Source organism: Nothobranchius furzeri, chromosome 18, assembly GCF_043380555.1.
Source record: "Nothobranchius furzeri strain GRZ-AD chromosome 18, NfurGRZ-RIMD1, whole genome shotgun sequence".
Classification (NCBI taxonomy): domain Eukaryota; kingdom Metazoa; phylum Chordata; class Actinopteri; order Cyprinodontiformes; family Nothobranchiidae; genus Nothobranchius; species Nothobranchius furzeri.
This window is the reverse complement of record NC_091758.1, coordinates 40830128-40841691: the sequence shown is the minus strand read 5'-3', so window position 1 is coordinate 40841691 and position 11564 is coordinate 40830128. Positions and strand designations below refer to the sequence as shown.

Genomic DNA, 11564 nt, shown 5'->3' with positions numbered 1-11564 from the left:
GAAAACCGAGTACCCAGAGAGAACCCACGCATGCACAGGGAGAACACGCAAACTCCATGCAGAAAGATCCCAGGCCGGGAAGCGAACCCAGGACCTTCTTGCTACAAGGCAATAGTGATGTGTCCGTCGCGAACGAACCGGCTCTAAGAGCCGACTCTTTGAAGTGAACGACGGGAGCCGGCTCGTCTTTGGGAGCCATCCCCTTCCCTCCCCCCTCCCCTCTTGCTTTGGTGAAAGCTAGGTGATTGGTCAACATGTGTAACTGCGTGTCCAGACTGTCCACACACAGAGCAGTAGGGGCGGGGAAGAGGGAGGATCAGACTCAGACACACAGCAGAGCAAGTGCGGGTGGAGGGAGACGAGAGGGAATGAGGAGGAGGAAATAGATGAGAGAGAGAGAGAGAGAGAGAGAGAGAGAGAGAGAGAGAGAGAGAGAGAGAGGAGAGTGTGATGAAGGCGGTGAGAAAACGAGCGCCAGCAGTCGGAAAGTGGAGATTTCTCAAAGTGATCAGTTATTAAATCCATAGAACTGATAAATATTTGATATATTGCATTTTTTTTAGATTAGTAAATCATTTAACATATAGTTTTGCATTATTTTGGTTATAAATGGATTCTATGCAACAGAAAATCTGAGGAGCCAAAAGAGCCGGCTCTTTTTGGTGAGCTGAGCCAAACGAACCGGCTCTCTAAAAAGAGCAGGAATTCCCATCACTACAAAGCAACAGCTTTAACCACTGCGCCACTGAGCAGCCTTAGTAATTTTTTATAACAATTAAAAATAAATGTGACAAACTAACAAATTTGATATTTAAAAAACATTATTTTGTAGTTTATGTGTATTTCTGGTAACAGTTTAATGTTTCATAATGTCAAAAACAAACAAGAAAAACATTTAATTTGAAACTCGGTTTTCCGCCGGAAGTGAGCTTGACGTCACATTAGTCATGGCGGCGCCCTGTTGTGTCCTGTGAAACAACTCCAGTCGTTCGTACTTCATCTGAATGAGTAAAGCGGGTTCTGTCGTCGCGTGGCAGCATGTCGGACACGAAGAACATCTCGTATCTGTAAATAATCCGGTAACCGTTACCGATCCGCGGGGTTTAACAGGCGTTAAAAGTTGAGTAGACATGTTTTCGCTGTCCCGCTTGTCCATGTCCATCCGGGGACAGAGGACTCTGAGTCTGTTCTCCAGCCAGACCGGACCGTCCAACTGGAGCAAAGTGGTGTCGGATGCGGAGAAGATCGTGGGTTATCCGACGTCGTTCATGAGTCTGCGCTGCCTGCTGAGTGATGAGCTCAGTAACGTGGCCATGCTGGTCCGGAAGCTGGTGGGGACTCAGCACCCGCTGCTCAACACGGCCAGGTAGGACAACTTCCGGTCTCACTCTTCTGTAAATCAGACCCTGGGAATTCAACACCTCACCCGCCTCATGGACATCCAACTTGTGGCCATTTGAGGCACAAAGTCATTTAAAGTGGCGACTGGAGGGAAATAACAGACTGTTGAAGAACAAAACACTATAAAAATATTTATATTTAGAGTTTTACCGATGTGAGGGCTTACAAAATCACAGACCCATTCAAATCTTGATGGAAGATGTCAATTACAATAAAAAGTATTAGTCATTAATTAACCATCTTTGCTTTTATTTTACTTGAGGCCACAATTACTCATGAAGAAATAAAATGGACCCTTTCCACCTGTAGATCCTCCACCAGGAGGGGTTCCCTACTGAAAAAATAAACTGAACCGGACGCTAGGAGCGAAGAAATCACTTATTTTCTTTAGGCGGCAAAAGTTGCTTTAGGGTTTGTGTGGAAAGACGTGAGGAACTGCTCGTCTCACTAAGTTTGCGCCCTCAAACGTCACACGAAGAAAAAGAAAAATGGCTGTGAGTTTAGTGAGCTTCACATCCTTCCAGGCCCTCGCCTCTGGAACGAGCTGCGGGAGGACCTCTGGGCTGCAGAGATCGTTCATGTTTTTAAGTCCAGGCTCAAGACCCGTCTATTTAGGTTAGCTAAACATTTTATTTTTATATCAGAAAATGTAAACATATTTACTATAGTTTTATTTCTCGTTTTACAGGATTATATTTAATTGTTTGCATTGCATGTTTTATATGATTATATTTTAGCACAGTTTCATTATTTAATATAATTTTACTGTCTATATGATTTTATTTATTACTTATTTTCTTACTTTTGTCATTTATATTAGCTCTTATTTTCATATTTTAACTCATTTTGATCCAGTGTTTTCTCTGTAGGGGCCCTCTGCCCCTGGGGCGGTGGTCAACTGTTGCTTCCTGGGCGCTCTATAGGTAGTGTTTAAATGGAGGTGGGGGTCTATGCTCCCCCTCCTCTGAGCGCCCTGACTTAGTGTGGAAGACCTGATGCTGCCAGGGCAGACGGCTCCTCTGATGACGTTTCCTTGCCTTACCTTACTTGGCTCATCTGGACTCAGCCGAATATACATTTTTACTGATGTTTGTGTGTTTGCATATGTTTTTAAACTGTTATGGGAATTTGGGGTCATTTTGTAAAGCACTTTGCTTGAATAGCGCTTTATAAATAAAAATTGATTGATTGATTGATTGATTGATTGATTGATTGATTGATTGATTGATTGACTGACTAAGGCCATGGAAAGTGGCAACTACGTTATGGCCACAAGCACAGCTTTATGCTATGTTTAAAAAAGCCACCTGAAATCCAAAAAGGTCTAGTTTGTCCCTTAAATAACAATAAATACATTTTATTTGTACAATATTTGACTAAATTTGTTTTCAAAATTGATAAAATACGTGCATTTCTCGCTGTTAAATGCAGCAAAAAAGTCTTTTTTTTAATCAAAACTGCTATTCTGATAGTGGGTTAGCTAATTAGCATTTTGAGGGATTGTGAAAAATCCAAACACGCACAGCAAGGTGTACAGATTACACACAATTATCTACAATATCACACAACATTAAGAGATAAGAGAGCTTTTATTGTGGAATTCTTCACATGCACGTGACATCCAAAGGAGTTGAAATGATGTTTTCTCACTGTCCCATGACACAAGACACAAAAAGACATGACAGGACAAATTTCTAGCCTCTTGCCAGTTTGGTAGCTTTGTTTATGTAATATTATTTGTCGCTTTGATATACAAAAACTACAGTTATGAGCTTTCTCTCCTGCGAGTACACATCCGGGTACTTTGATGCCATGACTCTAATTTCCCTCTGGGATTAATAAAGTATCTTTGAATTGAATGACGCGTACTTTACATTCGATCGGTACTTGGGCCGACGTTGATGACGCTTCACAAGTTCAGACAAGGACGCCTATTGAGAAAATGCCCGGCTCTTTACTTACAGCTAAAACTTCCTGTTATGTGCTTCCCCATAAACGGTCCGGACGCTGCACTTCCTTACTTTATAGTTCCACCTTTCACATTTTGTTAATAAGCACAGACTAAATTAAAATTAATGTTTTTTTTACCTTTCCCAAATCAATTATTGTTATGTAGGGTTAGGGTTCTGTTTCTAATGAAATATTTTATCATTTTCAAAAAATTGTATGTAGACAGAAATGGTATTACATAAAAACAAATGAGTTTCTTTGAGAAATTAAACTTTGTCTGCGTAACACAGCATTGTGGAAGGAACGTCTACTTTTCTGTGATGATTGTGGAATCTTTTCAGTTAAAAATATAACCGTTGGTGTAAATGGTTGCTTTGAATACTGCTGTGTGACTGATATTATTACATGTTTATATTTGTTATGTCATAGAAGTCACTACTACGGTTGCACTTGACCCCACCTGCAGATCTATTGATAGGATCTCCTTTCATCTCCCTGTCTCCGTCAGGCTAAACAACAGTTCTACACAATCAATAGTTATTTGTTTGTTTTTTCGCAGTCAAACATCAGACTTTGCATTTATTTTTTAGAGGGTTTTACCATAAATGTTGTTTTTTTTGGTGCACCTGATGGTGCACCACCGCCTTTTTCCAAAGAGTGTTTACGTCAAAGTAAAATGCCAAAGAAAGAAAAGTTACTATGAGGAGACATTAAAAATCATTTTATGGCTCAAAACTAGTTTTATTTATCACAACGGAGTCCTGACTACAGAGATGGTCTGATGCTGGTTTTCCTATTGCAGATATGTTCAGGTGGTGGTCATCCGATGGCCGAATGTGCTGCTGCTGATGTTTCTAGAGCTGATTTTTCATGACCAATGTCTAGACATGTCCCAACTCACTTGCATGCTACACCAAAGACAACATTCCTGAACCTACTGCATTACTTGGTTCTTTTTTAACACAGTAAAAGGATTGTTTTGACCTTGTTTTGTTTATCGGAAACGTCAGCGAACCAAGGTAAAAACAATCCTTTTGCTGCGTTAAAAAGAACAGAGTAATGCAGTTGGATGAAACACACAGAACGAACGTACAAAAAAGTTCCCGAACCGAATCAGTCTTTGAACTGTCAATTTCAGTAACTCTCAAACCTTCATTTTGTGTATCCCTCAGTGTTAAAATTAGGGATTAGCGAGTACACCACTATCTGTATCTGTTCAACCATCTAAATGATCTGTGTCTGTACTCGGCGTGGGTGTGGCCTAACCCGGAAGTGGGCGTAGTTTAACCGGAAGTGGGTGTGGTTTACATCAATGTATTATTTTAAGTCTGAAATTGATATGGATTGATCAGAAGTTGCTATGTGTATTGTTTATTTGAAAACTACTTATAGAGCAGCCTCAGAACTGAGATTAAATATTTTTGATCACAAAAGTAAAGAAACTGTTACAGAACAAGTTTTTCAATAAAATCACAACATTAATATTTAAGTGCATGGATTAATACATCTGAACTCATGCAGTAGGAACTAGGAAATTTGAAGTACCCTCTGTATCACTCAGAGAGAGACAGAGACAGAGAGAAAGAGCCAATAGTTTCGTTTCATTCGTCAAAAATGCTTTATCCGATGAGTATCCGGCTCATCCCTCGTTAAAGTCAAACATTAACCAAAGTTTAAAGGGACTTTACGGAGTTTTGAATTTTTATGGCAGCAGTGTGCAACGGGTTTAGTTTCCACCACTGAAATGTAAATACCTCCATCATGGTTCAGATACCTCATGTTAAACATGTTACGTATCAGTTTGGACTGTTTATTGAACATTCTTACAATAAATTCAGTAAAAAAAATTGCTTGTAACGTCTGACTGAATGTATCGCAATATATCGTGATATATTGTATCGTCTTCCCTGTATCGTGATATGTATCGTATCGCCAGAATTTCAAAAAGACACATCCCTGGGAGATAATGTTATATTTTATATGTATTAGTTTCAATATAAATATATAACGAGCCTTTTACTTTTTAAATTGTGTTTATGTTTATTAAATTAAAAATATAAGTGAGTTACTACCCGCTAGCCACCGAAGCTGCAACTACTAACCAACCATAGATAACTTCTTTGGATCTAAAAAAAAACATTTTAAATTAGCTGACTTACATTCAAACTTGAAAACTGTCCCCAACATAGCTGCCGGCTTCTGATCCTGATCCGCCGTCTCTTTGAAAATACTGTGGTGTATTGTGGGTAATTTTTGACCAAGGCTAGGCTACAAGACACCTCCCGTGTATCCTCGCTCAGCTAGCTACACGGCTAACAAATGGAGAACACACGCCTCGGTAGAACATGAACATTTGGAACACGTCTTGGCGGCTCCCGATGACACATCTCCTAGGCAACCGGGGCGGGGCCAAGACATCAAGGCAATGTTCCTTGGCAATGAGAATCACCCTGGGATCGTTTTAATGCCTGAATGGTTCATAAGTCAGGAAGCGTGATAAGTAAATAACATTCAGGTTCAAATCTGAATCTGAGGGGGAAGAAAAAAAACATTGAAAGACATTCAGGAAGTCCGGAGAACTGTTGATCAGGACATTTCCCAGAACCGTACCCCACAATTATCCTTTATTATCCCGAGCTTCCTGTTTGGGCTGAGAGGTGAGTGGATATAAAATTCTGTGGCTCCTTCTAGAAGTCCTGGTTCCTGCATTTAACCCTTTAACTTCCACAACAAGAAAAAGAAATTAAAATGTGGGACGAAAAAGGTTTATCAGATGTGAATTATTAATGCTGTCACAATAATTATATTAATTTAAATTAGCGATTTAACAATTTTTTTGCCCTTAAAAAAGCTCCATACTTTCATGGGAAATGTTTAATGTAATAGTTAAAGTTTAAATTTTTTTTAATAAATCAGAAACTTTGAGAAGGAAGCAAAGAGAGGTGGAAGACCGACTCCTCAAAGCCAGCATGGAAAGAGGAACCCAAGGGTGTAATAACCTATACGCCTAAATCTGATATGACGATCCATTTGGGTGTTGTAGCAGCAGGGGGTGGGGGCTGGGACGGGGGGCTTGACAGTCTGACTCCTCACTGTCAGCTCGGGTTGGCTGGTTCGTATTTCCCTCTGTGTCTCGGCCTTAGACGCACGGCGGATAAAAATATCCACAATAGCAGACAGGCAGACCCTCGAGGAGTTGGGTTTCGGTGTTTTCTTTCCTTTCATTCTCAAAAACTGCTGCTCAGCTAACTTTGCCCCAAAGTGTGGAGTTACAGCGAGGGGACTGCAGCCCGCCAGGAGAAGAAACTTTTCTTACCTCCAGGGCAATCCGTCAGCTCGTGTGAAATCTTGACCTCTTGACACGAAGTTTGGTTCTTGTAGCCTCAGGAGCCGCCGCTCTGCTTCCACTCTGACTTCCAAGTCAGACGCTAAAAACAGACATAAAGGGACAAAAATAAGAATGTGCATCCAGTTAATCCATTTTGATCCAAAATCCATTTTGATATTAAGCTAAAGCGTTAGCATTTTTTGATGTTTTATGCTTTTTTAATAATAATTTGGGGATTACATTAATTTTGTTGTTTTAAATAAAAAATAAAAGCTGCGTGTTCCATGTAAGATCAAAGTGAATTAGGACAATCAGGAGACTTTAGTGAACCAAATAAATCACAAGTATATAATGAATTTACTAGCCTGGCGAGCCAGACTAAATAAATGTATTATCTAGTCTGGCAACACTCCATTGACTGCTCTCGGTCATTGGGCGGGTTCTACCGTTGTCTTTCAAATTATCGCTGCATGCTACTGGACAATGAACAACGTGACGTACTCCCTGCAACGGATGTCAGTAAACGAGACAGTCCACAATTGGAAGAGGGTGAAAATACATCCTTTTTTTTTTATTACTTGAATACATCTTTCTGCTCCTGAATCTAATAAAACCCAAGTCCAAATTGTCCAAAATTGACGTAAAAGCCATTTATAACTTGCTGTCGCCATCTTGTTCCACTCTGTTGCATTATCCTACCCACCAGAGGAATAGAGGGCCCCGATTGGCCTACAAAGCCAATAAAGCGCTGTGACTGTGGACCAATCACAGCGCTTTATAGGATTGAAGCCCCTATAGAGAGCTGTGATTGGCCAGCCAGAATGCTGCTAGGGGCTGCAAAGGTTCCAATGGAGCGTTCCTAGACCAAACTTTGCAAAGCAAGAATTTGGTCTAGTTCACTAGGCTATGAATTTACACCAGAGTTAGCTAAATGCTAGTTTCCATCCATACTCCCATGTACACGTCACATAATAAAATAGGTGATAGAGCATGAGTAAATGGACTGTATTTGATATAGTCCTAGAATCCCCCCAAGGCACTTTACAGCCCAAGCAATCATTCACCCATGCACACACACATTCACACGCTGGTGGTGATGAGCTACATTGTAGCCACAGCTGCCCTGGGGCTCGCTGGGTGAGGCTGACCTGGTTCCTCTGACCACCAGCAGCAGCCAAGGTGGGTTAAGTGTCTTGCCCAAGGACACAACGGCAGTAAGGCAACAAAATGAGACAAAAAAATTCTAAACATTCCATCACTTTCAATAGAATCAATAAAAGTCTAACATGATGCAGTTCCTCGACCTACAGAATAAAAAAATCCGTTAAACATTTAATAATCATTGAGTACTTTGATGTCTGCCAATTAGCCAATAGATGAATGTATTATTTTACCCAAGTGGACTTTCTGAACATCTGATTTCCTGCCGAATCAGCCTTAACCTGATCAAATTATGTTTATCTTTTGGGGACTGAGAAGAGATTCTGTCCAGATGAATTTCATGAGCCGTTTTAAACCTGGTCTAGTTTTCCTAAAGAGGTTGGATAGTTTCAGTGGAGTAGGTTGTTGGGAATGTTTATATATTTCACCTCCAGGCAGTGATCTCATTTCTTTTTTAAACCCAAAATAAAATCCCTTCTGACTTCCAGTGAAGGACGTGAGTTACGGAGAATCAGCCAAACTCCAGACACAACAGCATATCTTTAAACACGCCTGGTTGGTTTCATTCCAACCAAATAATAACTACTTCCCACATTTTAGGAAAATGACCAAAACAGTTTTAACTTTAGGATCTAAATTATTTTTACTCCAACAAACAAAGGAGGAAGCCATATTTTTGCAGTAAAAAGCTTATTTCTTTTTTATTTTTTGGAAATCTGAGTATCAGATACTGGAAACTGGAAGAAAAACTGTTGGTCAATAATTGAACGTATCATTTTTAACCCTGATGGTGTCTGCTGAGCACAGTAGAGGCAGATGCATTGCAACGAGCAGACACATTGTTCATTTGTTCATTTATAACTCAGGAAAAGATGTCGGAGGATCGATAAATGTGAGGTTGGAGGCTTGCATGTATTAACTGCAGCTCTGACACGCAGCAGCTTTGGCTCCTGATTGCAGAGCAGAAGGCGTGGTGACCCGCTCACAACCCTTTAAAATGACAGCAGCACATTTCTCTCTTTCTGCCGTGACCCTCACCATCTCTCTTCCTCCACATCTTCTTCACACCCCACCCCTTTGCAGGAGGGCGGCTGTGACTGACTGATGTGTGCTGGTGTGTGTAGTGACATAAATATTAATCACAAGGCTCCTTTGGGCCACTGGCTCACCTGGGCATCACAAGTTGAGAGAAGATTCACAGTTTTTATTTGGGGGGGGGTGGGGGGGGTTCCTGCTATTTTCCTGTGACGAAAATTTTGCAGTTGACTTTAAGTATTTATTTTATGAGCTTTAAAAATTATTAAAAAAAAACAGATTTTACGTATATTTCGTGTGTTTTGGGGTTTTCCGTGTATCTTTTTTAACCAGTAGAACCCGAGTGCCCCCCAATTGGGCAGCTTGCCTCTGTTCAGTGGTCCAGTGTGGCTCAAGTTCTTTGCTTTAATGAAACAGCAGAGGAAAACTTAAAAATACTGGAGAAAAAAGAATTTGAGGACTATTTTAAACCCAAAAAGGAAAAAAAATTTGATTTTACCAGTCACATAAAAAAGCATGGACAGTCAGAGCTGCTATAAAAGCAGAGAAGAGCTGCTACAAGGGCACGGATGTCTAAACAGGAAGGCTGTTGTTGATTTAGCGTCCAGGAAATTGTAGAGCATGTATTAGAAGCTAACTGTTAGCATTAAAACCTCCACCAGAGAGCAGAACTCCCCCAGGCTTGTGTTAGTCTTGTTAGTGGGTGGCTTTGCACTTTTTGCTCCCCCACCTAGATTTTATCTACATGTTTTTGTAGGTTTTTAAATGATTTTATATCTTTTTATTTCTTTATGTTCATTTCTGTTGTGCAGCGCTTCGTTTGGTCCATGGGCCATGTGAAGGCGCTATATAAATAAAGTTTAGTAGTAGTAGTAGTTATATGTGGTAGAGTCGCGTTGCTGTTAGGGTTCGGCTCCCCACTCCTCTAGCTCACTTCTTGTTCCTGAAACAGGGGCGTGAGAGCGTTTCCCTCCACAGAGATCAACTCAGAAAGCATTAATTCATACTAGAGACCACTGCAGATGTGTTGGGAAAAAATGAGTGAACTCAGTCTTTAGATGCTGCCTGTGTATTTTGCCCTTGTTCTGTCATCTTTGTGTCCTGACCAGTTTAGCTTTGGGAAAGAGGAGGAAGTGTGTCTGATTTGAAGAGAATGACAAAATAAAAGCCTGTTTGCAAAGAAGCGATCTTTTCTATTCTGATAAAAGCTGGATGGAGACGTGTGAACATTTGAGTCTGGAGTACTAACACCAGTTAACCACGACTGGGGCGGACTCGGAGCACGTTTGGGAAACATTGATGAATACTCAGAAGCTGCAGCTTCACAATCTGTTTCCAGGGTTCTTTGGTCGTCTCTTTGTGAATTTCCATTTCCTCTTCCTCCTCCTTGCATCCAGTGTGTGTCGGGTTCCTCCTCCCCCTTTGCGGTGCAGGGGTGGGTTGGTGGTGGGGTGAAGAGGCCCGTGTCTGGGCATCGAGCGGAGGGGGGGGCGTGACCACTTGTCTCCTCTGGAGCTCCTAACGAGAGTGTGATTCATGGCACGAGGGGCTCCCAGAGGGACGGGATTAGAGGTGCTGTGTCTAACTGCTCCCCTGGGAGAGTAAAAAGATATTTAATCTGCCCACCATCCAGGCAGCTACCGCTGAGCTCCGTGTGTGCTCCTGTCAGGAGGCTGCTGGTGAGGGGTGGGGGTGGGGTGGGGGAATGCCCTCCATCCCCACGTCCTCAGAAAAAATCTGTTTAGCTGCAAAACAGATCAATTATTTCATTTGACCAAATATGATGTATTCAGTAAGTTCAAGTGATTTTACTCCTGAATGGAGGCATCCGAACGCTCCAGGATTTTCCACTAATGACTCAGAAGCTCACTGTTTGCCACCTCGGTGTGTAGGAAGTGGATTTAACCATCAGGAGATCACTCACTGGAAGTTTTAATGGTGTTTTCTGTCCGTTTAAACCCAAAGCTCGGTTTCCCTGAACACTGGAATCTCCTGGGTTAGAGCACGTGGTTGGCTATAGCTCAGGATCAGAACACACAGCCTTCTAGTTAGCTCCGCCCTCAGAAAATCGGACTGGTCGGCGCACTCTGACCCAGTTTTTTTGTTCGTAGTGAAAATAAACCGAATCAAAGGAACTGCACTTCTGGTTCCGACATGAGCAGATCCAGATTCCACATTTTGGATATTTTCACCGACCAAAACAAAATACTGCATTGTACCATCTCTTCACTAGCGAAGAAGATCCAGCTAAAAGTCGTGTTTCAATACAATAAAACACGTTTGAATACCTAATTAAGCTATTCTTGTAGAGCTGGGTATTCGATTCTGGCCTGGAGGTCCGTTATCCAGCACGTTTTAGTGGTTTCACTTGAGTCACTTGTGCAGCAGCTCATCAGGCTCTGCAGAAGCCTGTTAATCACCTGCTGATTGAAATCAGGTGTTGAAACAGAGTTAAAACTAAAAGGTGCTGGATACCGGACCTCCAGGCCCGGATATTAATACCTGTGTTATAGAGCATCTACGACTGACTTCACTTCTGGAGTCGACTCAGCTTCAGACGGCCAGCAGAGCTTATCCAGATGATCAAACACAAGGAGGCGGTATAACTCAGTCGATACTGGAGATATTGAGCTAAGGTTTCACGTGTTGGCAGCCGAGAGTCATTCTCAACTCTGAGGGCTAACCAATT

At 41.6% G+C, this 11564-nt stretch overlaps 2 protein-coding genes across 2 annotated transcripts in view; one reads left to right on the top strand and one right to left on the bottom strand.

Moving 5' to 3' along the window:
* sobpa (sine oculis binding protein homolog (Drosophila) a) overlaps positions 1–11564 on the bottom strand; it is a 98942-nt gene that overhangs the window by 44641 nt on the left and 42737 nt on the right. The window contains exon 2 of the mRNA XM_070547093.1: positions 6668–6779. The gene's annotated coding sequence lies outside the window, so the exon portion shown is untranslated. The remainder of the gene's footprint in view (positions 1–6667; positions 6780–11564) is intronic.
* The window catches only part of pdss2 (prenyl (decaprenyl) diphosphate synthase, subunit 2), a 40965-nt gene continuing 30247 nt past the window's right edge, over positions 847–11564 (top strand). Inside the window, exon 1 of the mRNA XM_015975663.3 lies at positions 847–1366. Within this exon, the coding sequence (XP_015831149.3) occupies positions 1131–1366 (236 nt within the window). The 5' untranslated portion in view covers positions 847–1130. The remainder of the gene's footprint in view (positions 1367–11564) is intronic.